The sequence below is a fragment of the Sebastes umbrosus genome, chromosome 18 (genome assembly GCF_015220745.1).
Source record: "Sebastes umbrosus isolate fSebUmb1 chromosome 18, fSebUmb1.pri, whole genome shotgun sequence".
Classification (NCBI taxonomy): domain Eukaryota; kingdom Metazoa; phylum Chordata; class Actinopteri; order Perciformes; family Sebastidae; genus Sebastes; species Sebastes umbrosus.
Genome location: NC_051286.1, coordinates 9,726,996 through 9,743,392, shown reverse-complemented (window position 1 = coordinate 9,743,392; position 16,397 = coordinate 9,726,996). Strand labels below are relative to the sequence as shown.

At 36.9% G+C, this 16,397-nt stretch overlaps 1 protein-coding gene and 1 long non-coding RNA gene across 2 annotated transcripts in view; one reads left to right on the top strand and one right to left on the bottom strand.

Annotated features, from left to right (window-relative positions):
• Window positions 1-8,490, top strand: part of LOC119476582 — a 43,109-nt gene extending 34,619 nt beyond the window's left edge. Inside the window, exons 3-7 of the long non-coding RNA XR_005204046.1 lie at window positions 1,041-1,296; window positions 1,438-1,628; window positions 4,816-4,964; window positions 5,047-5,131; window positions 7,846-8,490. This is a non-coding gene — a long non-coding RNA (uncharacterized LOC119476582). The remainder of the gene's footprint in view (window positions 1-1,040; window positions 1,297-1,437; window positions 1,629-4,815; window positions 4,965-5,046; window positions 5,132-7,845) is intronic.
• Window positions 1,157-15,676, bottom strand: rfx6 (regulatory factor X, 6). The gene is made up of 20 exons (XM_037749967.1): window positions 15,465-15,676; window positions 12,511-12,670; window positions 11,506-11,629; window positions 11,326-11,387; window positions 11,119-11,196; window positions 10,615-10,642; window positions 9,881-9,988; window positions 9,559-9,636; window positions 9,346-9,459; window positions 8,354-8,403; window positions 7,810-7,969; window positions 7,579-7,723; window positions 6,760-6,869; window positions 6,541-6,658; window positions 4,791-4,913; window positions 3,643-3,849; window positions 3,243-3,552; window positions 2,062-2,405; window positions 1,451-1,651; window positions 1,157-1,345 (listed from the first exon to the last, which is right to left on the bottom strand). The coding sequence occupies exons 1-20, from the start codon at window positions 15,619-15,621 to the stop codon at window positions 1,167-1,169; spliced, it is 2,856 nt and encodes a 951-aa protein (XP_037605895.1). The 5' UTR covers window positions 15,622-15,676; the 3' UTR covers window positions 1,157-1,166.
• Between the last annotated feature and the right edge of the window lie 721 nt (window positions 15,677-16,397).

Sequence of the window (16,397 nt, the reverse complement as noted above, 5' to 3'; positions counted from 1 at the left end):
GTGAAATGTCTCGGCAACTATTGGATAGATTGCCAAGAAATTTGGATCAGACATTCATGTCCCCGTCAGGGTGAAACTGTTGTGATCCTTTTGACTTTCCATCAAGCACCAACCACTTAATGTTAAAGGCACAATGAGTAAGATTTGCTGGTTGTAGTTTGTAAACACACCATTCAAAGTTGGCCCCTTCTACCCGTCTCAACGAGGGTTACGGTGCTCGCCAGCGGGTGAAAGCCAACACCAGATTCACTCTGGAACGAGCTTTGTCCACTTGACTTTTCACCTCGCTATATTCTTCTCTGTGCTGTATCCGCCATTTACGTAGCTTCCTCTCGGATGCATGCTTACCAGGGTTATTATCGTAAACTAAAAGGAAACATATTGTCGTAAACTGAAGCTAAATAAAAACTATATCCTTAACAAAAAACGAAAACTAAACTGAAACGATATTGCCTGGTTAAAAAAAAGTAACTTTGTCGCTCTTCATAGTAAGTCACCTGACTTCCTGCTTTGCTCCTGTCATAATTACTACGACCACTAGAGGTTGTCGTCTAACAATGAGGGTGTTTGCACACTTGGTCCCTTTCAGCCCTCCAAAAGAACTCAGACCCCTCTGAAACGAACTGTACTCAGTCCTCCTCAGGAGGCAGCCTTTCTGAATGAACAAACTCTTCACCAAGTCTATAGCTTTTACATAATTTCACTGGTTGTCTTGTCAATAAATATAGAACACCATTTCGACTAACAAAGATTTATTTACAACAATTTGCACACAGAAGAAGTGGAAGCCCTCAGGCATCAATAACGTAGGAACAAAAGTTTGGGATTATTTCCAAACTGGAACAAATGACTGATTAAAAAATACAGTTGTTGATAAATATCTACACTAGAGTGACAATTTAGAGTTATAATTTGTATGTTTTTAAAGTAATAATACACATTTTCATATAGTGCTCCTCTCTGGTTTATAATGCAATAGGGGACAAAATAATTGTCAGGTGTCATGTAGGTCTTCTATATATGTATATCTGTTTATGCAGGAGTGTCCTGGCTCCACGTTCATACTGTACCGTACAGTCTGGATGTTCTTTCGTCACATACATTCTGGATCTGATAGGAACTGGACTCCAAACATCAGGGCGGTTCTCCTGTAGAAGTTTCTGCCGTCATTGTACTCCTCCTGCTCCCATAAAGACAGTATTGATGGGAGGCAGCGAAGACACCAGGTCCTGCACCTCTGAGGATGACGGCACCCGCTGCTGAGAAAGCAGTGCATCCTGGGAGGTGAACGGAGAGGTAACTCCAAACATGCAGTGAGCAGATCCTGACGAGGGGAGGGAATGATCTGAGGAGGAAACGGAAGATTTGATTGCTTTACAACAATGCAAGGTGGGTTTTACACCTCTGGTTCTCTAATGGATTTGTCATTGTTGACAGATTTAAACCTGACCTCCTCCGGTTTCGGCCTCGGTGAAATACGCTCCTGTCGTTTTCCTTCCCGGTTCGTCCAGGATGTTGAGGGGATCGTGGACTTCAGAGTACGCTGAAGGGAACGGGCGCAGGCTGCCTACCGTGCTGATGACGGACACGTGCTGGTCAACCAGTGATGTCATGCGCTGGCTGTCCAGGTAACTGCCGTTGCCGTAGTAACCTGTCACAGGGCGAAAGTTTGGCATTGAGTGATTGTTTTCCAAGTGCTATTTGGTTTGAGCACATAGAGCAGTGGCTGGGACAAGAAAAATCTGAAAGGTCACAAGATGATTATAGGAATAAAAGATATATATCTTTGAAATACTGCATTATTTCACCTCTGCATGTCTCTAAAAGCCCTCAAATGAAACAATCATAGAAGAAAAACATCACCTTCACATTCTTTTTAAAGGGTCACAAGTCAAAATGTTTAACTTTTTATTCTTGAATACTGTGGCTAACAAAAGCCAAGGTTTTGAACCACTGACAGTATCAGTCTGCAGGCTCATACACCTCCACACCATTCGTATAAAGAGCGACAAACGCCACGTGAACTTCCCACATTAAATCCACAGTCTGAGACGCCCTTACCGCTGTGTCCTGCAGAAGAGTACGTCTGTCCCTGACACCCACCGCCCGCAGGGTTCATTCCAGCCCCTACAAACCCGAACCCCTCCGCTGGGTCCAGAATCTGAGCTGCTGTCTGAGCGTCCAGTCCCTGTTCAGTCTGATCTGAGCCCGACGTGTAGCTGGACGCGGGTCGGACCGCAGAGCCGTAAGGTGTCAGGGAGCAGTTAGTGCTGTTAGACGGGTGATGATGGTTGTAGAACACGTCTTTAGTCAGGTGTTGGTCGTTGAAGGACGGGTACCGAGAGAGGTGGTAGGCCAGCGATGAAGCCTGAGACTGAACCGAAGCCAGACACTGACTCTGAGGCCTGAAACACAGATTAAACAAATCTTCAGACTTAATGACTACAAAACATCTTTTATTTAACCATCAAATATTTGAAATTTCAAACATGGACGGGAACTTGACGGCTCAGTAGCCACGTCAATATTTGCCAATGCCACAATAAAACAACCACAGTTTGATTGCCGCAGGAAGCGTTTATCTAAAATTAAAAGTTGCTCATAAAAGTAAAAAGGAGCTTTTTATGTTAATATTTAATATTCTAAAATTTGAGTATTGACAAAAAAACAAAAGAAACAGCAAATATTAAATTTGGGATTTTTTTTTCAGAAATTTCATAATAAAATAGTCAAAACTTACAACACCACACTATATTTCTTTACTGCAAGAATCATTACAATATTGTCATAATTATTATATTTGTAGCAACACACAGTTTTGAATATTATGCACACTACATTTTTTGTTTTTAGGCCAAATTCAGAATAATATCTGCACAATGTTTTGTATGAATTGAGACTTAAGGCCTTTAAAATGGAGTAAACATTTTACTTTTTAATATAATACCACCAGGGTCTAGTGACAACCACATTTAATAACCTTATTTTACTGAATTTATGTAAAAAAAAAAAAAAAAATCTCCAAGATGTACCAATCTATAACAATCATTCAAAGTGAACCAAAGGAGATAACGACAAGAAAAATCAGAAAAGAGAAACATCAATGTTTTTATATACAGATTATCTAATAACAATATGACAGTAGAATCCTATCAGGGTATTATCTTATCATAAAGTAATTGTTAAATACAGTAAAGTGCCATAAGACACGTTGTAGATGCACAATACTAAATGAAGCTGACCTGAGTGCAGGCTGGTAGTTTGAGGCCAACGAGCTGCCGGCTGGGGGGAAGTAACTAGAGCTGGTCTGAGGTAAGCAGTGGTACAGGGTCTCCGGGTATGAAGAGCAGGGGCTGGGCTGGGTCATGGCGCTGAGAGAGGACAGGCAGGAGGAAGAGGATGAAGAGCAGGTAGAGGAAGAAGAAGTAGTAGTCATGGGTCTCCCCGTCATGGGCCCCTGGTTGATGACGGAGCCTCGGTGCACTAACGCTGCTGGAGAGATAGGGGGCGTCATGAGGGGACCGCTGACCTGAGAGAAGTCCATCTGACCACCTGTGAAGAAGAATAATACATAATAAACACACAGGAACTGGAAGTGTTCACTTTACCGTAGTGTTTTATTTTAAAGCTGCTTAGTTTTACCTGAGACTGTGAACCCAGCAGACTCCGTCCCCTGGTAGATGATGGCGCCTGTTTCCAGACTCTGCTGCTGATTGGCGGACAGAGACATGTAGGCGTGTTCCACCAGAGACTCGTTCTTCACCGATTGGTCGATGGCAGCGCTGGCCTTGTTGCGATTAGCTAGGAAGCAGGAACTGGGAGAGGCCATGAACGCCGCTTTACTCGCGTCTGAAAGTGACAAAGTTAACATCATGTCATCATGGCATCATACCCCTGTAGACGCACCTTTTGTATCTTGTGTAGGCTATGTATTTGTTGTATTTTCCTTCTTTTTATATTTTAAATTAGTTTTGTTACAAACATTAAACACCATTAATCTAGTCCTTGTGCATAAATGTATGTTACAACTTTAATGCTAGTGTGATGTCCATATCAAATAAAACTAAACTAAACTTATTATATGTAAGGTGGATAATTTCCAGTAAATTAAATTAAAATCAGCCCAAAACTTTAGCCACTTTAAATATAAATTAAATGTGTTTTCTTGTGCCTTCTTCTCAACTGCACTTTAATTTATGCTTTATTAAATTTGACTTTTTTTTATTATTATTGCACCATAAATGCACATAAATTGTATAAAATTGTTTTGTCTATTTTTATGATTTATCCTACTATAATTGGATTTTTTCCCCCTCACTGTATCTTATTTGCTGTGTTAATGTACCTTTATGCCTTATGTAAAGCTACACTCTTTACACTATTGGCTTATTCCCCAATACAATCTGCTCCATGTCTTGTATAACAAAAAAATAATAGTTCTGATACTCTTACTATGATGTAGAAGAAGACTTTATGTTCTTAACAAATGCAGTTTCTTGTATTTTGTTTATATATATATATATATATATATATTGTTAATGCGTTAAAGAAATTAGTAGTGTTAAAACTAATTTGCGTGACGCGTTATTATTGCGTTAACTTTGAAAGCCCTAGTTATTACTATTACCATCCTACAATGTTTGTAACATCTGTAAACTGGATTTACAGATTTACCAAGTCCCTGATAATAAAAGAAAAATCTAAAACAGACTGTAAAACCTGCTGTAGATTTGAGTCGAGTTCATTCATGTCAGCAGCTGAACCTCAGTGTCTGTTTTGATGCTTGATACCTGCATTTTTCATGTATTTGTCCAGCAGGTTCTGCAGGTCCTGCTCCTTGTCGTTGTTGAACTGAGTCTCCAGAGCCAACAGGATGTATTCGTCCAACAGCATCCGGATCAGATGGAAGGAACCTGTCAGAGTCGACGATGAGAAAAGAGAGAATTATACCTAAAAAATATGAGGTGAGACTTTTTGTTTATCCACATAGGAAACACACAGAGACGTTTGACTAGTAGCTCACTGTATCTTCTTCTTTATCTACAGTCTGACCTTTAGGATCAAGCTGCTCTTTGTTTGACCTGCGGGGTCGTGTGTGTTTGAGCTTCCCCGGGACTCTTCAGACCAAATGGTTAGTGTTTATTCATGTACACGTAATCTCTGTATGTGTGTGTGTGCGCGTGTTTGTGTGTGTGTGTGTGTGTGTGTTTGAACAGAGAGCACGCGACCCGCAGATAAGACTTTGTTTAATCAAGGCAAGTCTGGCCATTACAATTTATGGCGCTATTGTAGCAATCTGCTCCGAGCTGGCTCATATTAGCCTTGTGTGTGTGTGTGTGTGTGTGTGTGTGTGTGTGTGTGTGTGTGTGTGTGTGTGTGTGTGTGTGTGTGTGTGTGTGTGTGTGTGTGTGTGTGTGTGTGTGTGTGTGTGTGTGTGTGTGTGTGCGTGCGTGCGTGCGTGCGTGCGTGCGTGCGTGCGTGCGTGCGTGCGTGCGTGCGTGCGTGTGTGTGTGTGCGTGTGTGTGGACTGAATGATGGAGAAGAAAGGAACAAAATTAATTAGCTGAGTGACAGTTATTCATTTCACCAACGATATGTTCAGTATGGAGCTCCTTTATAAATGGTGTTTTAATGTTGCCTCATTAGCAGTGTTGTTTGCACCAGTTAGACCACATTTCCCAATAACTGTTACTTCCTGCCTTCCTTTGATACCACCGGTCCTTTCAGTGATGGTCATGCTTGTTTACAGTAGTTATATTTAATAATATGATAACGAACAAGGTAAACATGTGTTGGTGTTACAATTCGACATACAGTGGCATGTAGAAGACAAATAATAATCCAATTTGCAATAATCCAAAACACAATGGAAAAATCCCATTTTTTTTTTGTCGAGGGAACCAGGGCGATGCTAACTTCCTGGTTGGCCTACAAAAATATGTCATCCCCGACGCACTCTATACAACATAATTATATTTTGATTATATTTTGCTTTAATCTAAATAATATATCTGAATCTGCAAAGTAATTAAAGCTGTAGAATAAATGTAGTGCAATACATATTTCAAGTTCAAGTACCTCAAAATTGTACTTAAAGGTACTATATGTAACTTTCAGAAAATCCTTGTTATTAATGACACCGGTGGCCGTTAAGTGAACTGCAGTCGGCGTCCTGTTGCCTGTGTACGTGCTCGCCGCACTCCGTAGGCGCGAGCAATCATCCCGTGCATCGGCCAAAACATTACAATCATATATCACCATTACTATCTGTAATATCTAATCTCCATTATACTGACTAGCTTACCATTTGCAAATTACTTCATCAGCTATCATTACGAAGCAAAACCATCCCGAGTCCTTTACATAGAAATCCGTCCACAGGCGGTTATAGGCAACCGAGAAAGTCGGGGAAGATCTCAGTTTTTAAGTTACATTACAATCCGTTCGCACATTGGCAATAAATACAAAGCAATTAATACATGTGAATTGTTACATATAGTACCTTTAAGTATACTTTGTTACTTTTAAAATTGTTCTTACCAAAGCTGGAGGCGTTGTTGAGCGTGAGGTTGTGCATCACTCTGGCACCAAAGAAACTCCACCTGAGGAGGAAATCCTGCGCTCGCTTCTTCACTGATCGACCGCTCTGCTTCCCGGGCTGATCAGAGACAGAAAAGAAAAACAAACCTTGGTTGCACAACAGGACATTTTACAGGACAAATATGAGTCCACACATGCGTCAGGCGGAACAGCTGTTACCTTGATGACTTTATGCTCCACGACCGAGTCCAGCCACTCGATGAAGGACTCCACCGTGGCATTCTTCCTCAGCAGCTCCTTCAGCTCCTGAAAGACGGTGATGGAGTCATCTGGAATAAAAAACAGAAAACATAAACATAAACAATAACTAATATTATTATAAAATTATTATATACTTTAATTAAAAATCAAATATAATTATTTTCTATCTCAGTTATGGTGATAAATGTAAATATGTAAATATTCCATTTTTATCAGGTTGATTTGAGAAAATAACAGCTAGATGGTCAGAAATGGTGGAATGTAACTAAGTACTGTACTCAAATACAATTTTGATGTACTTCTACTTTACTTAGTATTTCCATTTCATGCTACTTTATATTTCTTCTTCTATTTTTCTATTTATATTCAATATTGTACTTTTTACTCAACTACATTTATTCTACAACTTTAGATATTTTCCAGATTCAGATTATTAAAGCAAATTATAATAAAAAATATATATATTATGATGTATTTTCATAGATTATAGCTCCACTTTTACCTACTTAAAATTATGTTTACAGATTAATTAATCAATAATTATAATCCGATAATATAATATATATTATTCTGAAATGAGCCATTCTTTAAAATAAGTATTTTCAGTTAAGTTTATTTTATCTTATAATACTTCTGTAGTTTTACTTAAGAAACATTTTGATTTCAGGACTTTTACTTGTAACATATTATGTGCTAGTACTGTGGTATTACTAATTTTGCTTCAGTAAAAGACCTGAGTACTTCTTTCACCACTGATCAGTACTGTAGCTGTCTTACACTCAGAGTAGATGTCTGGGTCCTGGTCTCCAGTAGCGTTAATGCTGAGCAAAGGCTGCGAGCTGATGCTGCTGAGATCCACATTGTCGATATCCAACACCATGCTGGTGACTACAGCCTGGTCGAACAGTGCTGGACGGGCTATCTGAAAAACAAACAGACCTTAGGAATCATCATCACATTTATTTTGAGACATTAGAGTATAACATAATCTAATCTGTCCTTCAGTACCTGTGCCAGGTGTAAGAAAGACGTCTGTCTCTTCAGGGATGAAACAAAGTGGCGTGCTATGGGGAGCTTCTTGGCTGCAAGGCATTCTGGGAGGTTCTCCAGGGAGGAGGCTAACCAGTGCTCCCAGTGTTTGGCAAAGTTGCGGATATCTGCCAACAGACTGATAAATAATATACAGATCTCTTATCAATTCCCAATTGATTAATTAAAGCTTTCATCTCTTTTTATATTATTGTAGTTCTAAATAACTGTTTTGGGGTAGATTGCACTTAAAACCTGCATCCTCGTCTCTACAGTAAAGAAAATGGGTAAAATTGTCATGACTGATGGGAATAATGGCCAAACCTCCAACATTAAGATCCAGGCATCACAAACTGGGCTAAAGCTTTCTGTCAATCAGGAAAATTACTTCCAACATGTCTTATCTTTTCTAGGCTATGGAAGGGTTTTATGGGGGTTTATGGGAAATAATTCCCATTCTTACTTTTTTTTCACCAGCAACTGATTTGACAATAATACATGAAGTGCAAATGAAGTAACAAACCTTTCAGGCATCTCCTGCATTGTAGCTGGAATCAGAACATCTGTTAAAACCTGAGAGAATAAAAAAAAACATTATGATAAACCAGGCGGCAATCCGGGTCTGAAAAGTGAAGCCAATGTGCCTTAAACTTGCATTATTTCTAATAGCCAGCAGGGGGCGACTCCTCTGGTTGCAAAAAGAAGTCTGATTGTATAGAAGTCTATGAGAAAATGACCCTACTTCTCACTTGATTTATTACCTCAGTAAACATTGTAATCATGAGTTTATGGTCTCAATCGCTAGTTTCAAGTCTTCTTCAATACAGCATGATGTTCATTTAGTAAATTATGGTCCCATTTAGAGATAGACCATAAAGCAGGGTATGCTTTAGGGCGTGGCTACCTTGTGATTGACAGGTCGCTACCACGGCGTTGTCCGGTCTTGGAGTTGTCCGTGTTTTTGTCTAACAACTTTAACTCTTTCACAGTGTTTTCAGTTCATGAAAGTTAACATCGCCTAAAAATGTCTTATTCAGTGTTCGGTTGTACTTAGCTCCGCCCTCTCGTGGCACTTCTGGTTGCAAAAAACAATATGGCAAAGTAAATAATTCATAAAAAAGCATAAAAAATTATTAATCGACTAAATAACTCTTAGTTGACTAAGACCAAAACAGCTGATTAGTCACCTAATTGACTAAGACGGGGCAATCCTAATGAAAAAAGTGTACTAATATGTTAAAGCAAACTTCACAATCAACAAAAAGATGCCATGTCATGAACTGAAAAAGTGAAAGATTTCAATTTGTCCCATCAAAAAGAGCACGTACAAGTGCAAAAGAACTATCAAAAATATTTATAAGTATCTTTCCATTTTGTATTTATAATGGTCTTATTAAAACATACATGGAACTAGATATGAAACCAAACAGGAACTTATGATATAATGGTAGGACCTGCACATTTCTGCTGTTATTCTGCAGAAATAAAACTCCAGAAACAGTATTTCATATCAACCTTATAGAGGATGGAGTCACAGACGCAGAAGATATCGACTATAACAGGGTTTTCCAGCAGCGGCAGCAGGTGGTCGGGCATTCCCTGCCAGAAATGGAGCAGAAAATTCTGGATCTGAAAAAAAACATTTGAATAGTTATATCTAGTTTGAGAGGATGGTAAAATGTTGCTTTAAAAACTATAAAAATGCTCTCGTGTGACAGTAATCATCACCTCCTCAAAGTTGACATTAATGGCATTGTCCAGTATGCACTGGCAGTGTGTTTTATACATCATGATCAGAGTGTCCACCTGCAAAGAGACAATGAAGATCTGACATGAAACACATTATAATGAAACCAGTTACAGCCCAGGCAACCCATTAAACAACTGCATTTGATGTATGTCAAAATTAAGATTATGTATATTTAACATATTTATTGGTTTAAAAATTTCTCTTCTCTGCTGTAGATAGACATTGTCAAGCTTCTTGTTTGTTTACAGTAAATACAGAATATACTGTATACATGAAAATGAATTAATATTTATCACCAACCTTTTCTCTGGAGATATTTCCCTGCAGCAGGAGATGCTGAGCGTTGGGGAAGTCTGGGAGCAACGTTCCAGTTTTAGAGCTCAAAGAATATTTCCTGGTGAAACCTCCCTGAAAAATATAACAACTTAATGTCCTTTTTTTCCCTTTTGTTCATCTTGACACCATTTATTTTATTTAAAGAATAACTTAACACCCTCTGAAACTCTTGTTTTTCCTGACCTCCAGTGGCTTAACTTGCTGCAGTGTAACAACACATTATGTAATAACTAGGTCTGTCTAAGTCAACGCGATAATAATGCGTTAATAACGCGATAATAACATGATGATAACGTGATAATAACACGATAATAACATGATGATAACACGATAATAACGCGATAACACATTAACGCAATATTGTTTCAACGCCACTAATTTCTATAATGCATTAACACAATCGATCTTTCGGAGGTTGTAGTTTTAAAGCTAGAGTGAAGATACTGGTGTCATATAAAGGTATCCATTGGTACCAACCATGTCATACTAGCTTGTTGCAAGGGAGGTTAAATAACACTCCAAACTTATATTTCTAATATTTCTAAAACAACACTAAAAATGATACAATTTTGTGTAAAACTACATTTTACGGCAGATGAGAAAGTCTATTGTTTGGGGAAAAACTTTCAACCAGAGAGGGCATCAAAACTCTGCTATTCAGTCTGGTGTTAAGTTACTCTTTACGTATTTTCACTTACCTCATTCTTCAGCTTGCTCCCTGAAAATCTGCAATCAAAGAGAAACAGATTTGATCTTTTAAAATATACTCTAAATACATCGTGTTTCGACATTGAAATCTTCAAACAGAAAGAAAACACAGTACAAAGCTATATACCATGTGCTTAGAGTATCAATACCATATCACAACACAATGTGATAACAATACACTACTCGTTAATTTTAGAGAAAGTAAGGCCATTGAAATTTTTCATATTAATAAATGTATAATAATTTGTGTAATACATTTTCAGATTTATTCCAGATGGACTAAACTGAGTATTTAACATGAGTCGTCAAACCTCAACAGAAAATTTAAGGAATAAAACAGAGTGTCATCTGCAAAGTGTGAGACAAAAAGGAAAAAAATATAACCACTAATGCTGGACACACTAACAATAAGATACCACATAATGATCAACAAGCAAAAGACATGGAGATACCGTATAATATGCAAGAATAAATCATGTTAAATGTTTAGTTACCTGGTCAAACCTTTTCCAGAATACACAGAGTGATAGTAAGCGCTGCTCTCTTTGATGCCAATTCCATAGTAATGATACCTGTATAATGCCAAGATATTAATATCAAATAAGCACGACAACATTTCGGCGCTTGAGGTTACATGACAACTTTTTTGCAAAAATTCTAAATATGAAAGATCAAGACTGAAAGTGAATGTTTGCATTTACTTGGAGTGTCCTCTGGTGCCCAGTCTTCTTGTTGTTAGAAGAGGAAACTTCTGTCGAATCGTCTGATGAGAAAAGGAGGTATAAAATTCTGGTTAGATCAATCAGTCATCAGATCAATGTCACTGTTTCTGTTTTTATAGAAGATATTTTTTTTGACTCTCTATTCAAACACACACTCACCTTTCCAAATGTAGCAGCACAGGCCGGCTCCAGTTTCTCCTTTCTGCAGAAGTCCAGGTAGTGAGCATAGAGGATACACCGAGGCAGACACACTCCTTCACATACAATATAATTCTCCTCCAGCCTGTTGACAAAATCATATAATTATCATAACAATATAGTAAAGGCAAATACTTGCAATGTAAAAACTATTGGAGAGACACATTTATATTTTTTAGAAAAAAAAGAAACGTAATAGAAATAGAGCAAATTTGACTCAGAGAATAATAATAATATCTTTATTTATATAGCACTTATCAAAACAAAGTTGCAAAGTGATTCACGTAAAAACTAATAAAAAAAACACAGCAATAACAAAATAAAAGTACTAAAAGAGCAACATATGCAAATACTCACAAAAAAAGATAAAACTAATGGACAGACTCACTTTTATATTTTAGAGGAAAAAAACAAACAAACATAATAGAAATAGAGCACATTGACACAATACTTGTATACATAGCTCACACACTTTATGTGTCTGAAATTTGATTGGATGCTTGTAAATTAGATTACACCATGGTGCAGATGAATGTAGGAATATGTATTTGATTTGTCTTTTTTAATTTATTTCTTTATTTTATTTTTTTGCACTTTAATTGTATACTAGGATTTTGTAGATATTATTTTTTTAATTTATTCATTTATGTGTTTTTATTTTTTTTATTATTTTTTTTATTAATATTATTTTGCATATAGGAGTTTGATTTGTGGACCAAAATGTGAAAATGTTCATGTAAAAAATCAATAAAAATACTAATTACAAAAAAAAAAGAAATAGCGCACATCTTCTTATTAACATTTTCTTCCACCACCCACCAGCATCTTGTAGGATGGAGGAAGGAAGGTTTCTGTGATGCAAAACACTGCTGACAAGTTGCTTTGGAGATATTGCATGTATGTCACCTCACATACTTATAAATATTGATATTAGTGTCTCTCTACTGATGCAGTAAGTGCTCTTACCACTGCAGAGTGAGTTGTGTCTGTTTCTTCTTGTCCTTGATGATCTGACTGATTGTCTTCCTGGAGGACGAGATGCTCTGTTTGATGGTCAGGTCCGGGTTAAAGTCCACCAGATCCTGGTCTTCCTCAGACGACGGAGTCTCATTACTGTCCTCTGCTTCTGAGAAAAACACACAGACAAATATACATACAGTAGTTCACAAGAGAGGTTTGTTTTCAACATAACTTGACTTTTTTCAGTATAGTTTACACAGATATTGGTCTCTCCATATCACTATCTGAAAGAGTGAAACAGCTTCTTCTTCTCTAGTGTAATTTCAGCTAATAAGTTCTGCACTGCACACAACATTTCATATTTTATCAATAACATTTATTTCAGTTTCAGCGTTTCTTCTTTGCCTCCGGTGACTCCAGCAACCATCATGTGCCTCAAGCATCGCCTTGTAAGATCTACAGCTTTTATTTTTTTAATCCAAACATCTGCAGTCTTGTTTTCTCTACTTGAGGACCCTCCTGTGTTTGTGAGTAACTTTGAACTTTCTTATCACTTCACTGGTCTGTCCGCACAGTAAACAATGCATTGTATGATCAATGAGACGTATATGCTGTATTATAACAGCTATTCAAAGAAATGTTATGTAACTGCATTTTGAATGTTTTGGTGCAAAAACTGCAAACTAGAGCAAAGGACACTCCACAGTGAGAAAAGAGACCAACCTGAACACCATTAATGTCATGTCAAGATGATGAAAACTAAGAAAATAATTACTACAATAACTAATCTCAATAAGGCAATGATGAACTATCAAACAAGCCAAATTAATTAGAATAAATTCTGTAATTCTTATTTAAAAAAACATAGGTTATAATTGATATGGTAACATTTTGTGTTGTGTTCAAGAACTCATATACCCCCCAATATATCCATCAGAATAATCCAAAATATTGAAGCTGACAGCCAAAGAAAACATGAGTTTGTAAATTTATTATTTAAAACTACAAAAAAATTCAAAATTGTATGTGAATCATGGCATCGCAACAATATTTAGCATATTTTTCCAAACTTTGTAGGAAAATTTCCAAACTTATCAGCATCAGAGGATTTCTAATTGGAGGAAAGTGGACTGAAATTAAAGGGAAAATCGTAGGAAGGGAGGGTAAAAACAATACAACTGAAAATAATTAAATGGGACAGTGAACTACTTTAGTCCTAATAACGCTGATAATTAACATGAGTAGGGCCGAAGCCCTTGGAGCAAACAAGGTGTCGATGAAACGCTTAATCCACTGTTGTGGAAAAGTTTCACTATGTAGAGTTGGAACACTTGGTGAAATGTTGCCTGATATTGCTATTTGAAAAGGAGCACTTTGTGATAACGGTAATGCTCTTTTGGGTTCATCCTAAATACAGTGGATGTGATATTTAATATTAACTCTGACATTAAGAATACAAAGAATTTCTGCTTATCTTTTTGTGCATCTGTTTGTTGATGAATGTGAAAACCTGAAGAAAAGTTCTTAATTACTATTGTGCACCATAAATTAAAGGTTTTGCATCAAACTAATGTCGAAAAACTGTTATTGCAGAGGATTTATGTTGAGCGAAAAAATCGGTATCAAAAATATTTCTAGTTCTACATTTAATGGATATTTGTCTGAATGTAAATCTGAATTTCATAATACCACCATATTACTATCTGACCAAATTTATTTCATTTTATTTTACTTAATTATTCTTTCAGAATCAGAAATACTTGATCCCGGGGTGTTACAGTTGCTCTTATATAAACATAAAGAAATGTAATAAAATAGAAATAAAGGAGTATGTATGTAAATTATATACATATTGCTACAATCTATATCACAGGAGAGAAATTAGGGCTGTCAATTGATTAAAATATTTAATCGCGATTAATCACACATTTTTTTTCTGTTCAAAATGTACCTTAAAGGGAGATTTGAGTATTTAATACTCTTATCAGCATGGGAGTGGGTAAATATGCTGGCTTTATGAAAATGTGTGTATTTATTTATATTATTCATCAATCAATTAACAACACAAAACAATGACAGATATTGTCCAGAAACCCTCACAGGTACTGCATTTAGCATAAAATAATATGCTCAAATCATAACATGGCAAACTGCAGCCCAACAGGCAACAACAGCTGTCAGTGTGTCAGTGTGCTGACTTGACTATGACTTGCCCCAAACGGTATGTGATTATCATTAAATGTAAATATCTGTAAAGGGGAGACTCGTGGATACCCATAGAACCCATTTTCATTCACATATCTTGAGGTCAGAGGTCAAGGGATCCCTTTTGAAAATGGCCATGCCAGTTTTTCCTCACCAAAATTTAGCGTAAGTTTGGAGCGTTATTTACTTCTCTCTAGTTTTAAAACTAAGCCCGCTACAACATAAAAATCTAAAGTTAATGCTTTAAAGAAATTAGTGGCGTTAAAAACAAATTTGCGCAAAAATGGTACAAAACTGGGAAAAACTGTGAGGCCTACTCGTTCTACATTTTTCATCTGAATGTAAAGCTGCTTTTCATGATATATGCCCAAGTTTATTTAATTTAGTGTATTTATTTATTCTTTCTTCACTGATTGCTCTCACTTTAGTCATGTACTAATCACATCTTCCCTCCTGTTTGTGTTTCTTCATCATCCTTATTCTCATGCATGGGGCTAAAAAAGAAGGGATCTTGTTGTTGTTGTTGTAGCACCACCATGTGGTCAATGTGTGTCACTTTTTTACCTGAGCTGTTTTCAAATGTAACCACAGAAAAACATTCAGATTTAAAGATTTTAAGAGAAGATTATTCAAGAACAAATGAGAAGATGATAGTGAAGACATAAGAAGGATATTAATATAAAACATTAACATTTCAGCCTTATTGATCTGAACTCCCAGCAGCAATAATTGATAAAGAATGGTTGTTTCATTACCTGATTTAATCCCAGAATCATCCTCCTGTTGAAAAAGTATCTGTCCTTTGAAATCTCTGTGTGCTTCTTCTGGTGAGCTGCACAAAGTCTTGGTTAGAGAGTGAATAAGAAACACTCCATCTCCGGCTGAACTCTCACTGCTGCGTTTCATCGGCATAGTCACATAAAATAAAAGTCGATAAACAAAATCAACCAAAGACAAAGAAAACTGAAGGCAGCCTGCTGTGAAAAAAACAGTCCACTGCAGCTCATTTGTCCTTAAAGCTGTGAATGTTTAAACACTGTTTGTCAATCCCACCTTCACACGAGTCCAGGAAAAGATAAAAAAGATCACAAACACCACGTCCAGCATTTTTCATCCAATAAAACGAATCTGAAGCTAAAAGAAAAGTGGAAACAACTGCAGTGTTGATAAACCTGACAGAGCAGCCTGAGACTAATAAAGCCGAGCTGTGGGAAGGCAGAGCTAATGAAGCCGTGGATGCATTCATCATATTTACAGAAGACTGGGGCTAATCCAGGTTATTAATGATTAACAGAAAAACCCTCATCCATCTGTCCATCCATCCATCCGGCCTCCCACACTCAGCTGGCCCTTTATACTAAGTTAGATATGTATAAAAACAATTCTCCAGTTTGCTTTCACTTTATTAAGATAGTTTTGAAAACTCAAAAATGTATAGGATACATCCGTCTTGACTGGATATTATGTTTATGTGGTAGTTGTGTAGCATGTTTATGAGTTAATTCTTAGCCCAATGAGACTTTTCCTGCTTAAATAAAGAAAAGAAAGACTTTTTAGTTTCATCCACCAAACTACAGCTGCAACTAATGATTATTTTTTATTCTAAATTAATATTTTTTTTGATTAATCGATTAATTGTTTGGTTTATAAAGTCAGAAATAGTGCAAAAAAAATTATTTTCCTAAAGC

Excerpts from the sequence above, each read along its gene's own strand:
- rfx6 (XM_037749967.1), bottom strand. The coding sequence starts at position 15,621 with ATGCCGATGAAACGCAGCAGTGAGAGTTCAGCCGGAGATGGAGTGTTT. Across the intron at positions 12,671-15,464 it reads TGATTCTGGGATTAAATCAG|AAGCAGAGGACAGTAATGAG; the intron begins GTAATGAAACAA and ends TGTTTTTCTCAG. Across the intron at positions 2,406-3,242 it reads AACTACCAGCCTGCACTCAG|GCCTCAGAGTCAGTGTCTGG; the intron begins GTCAGCTTCATT and ends TCTGTGTTTCAG.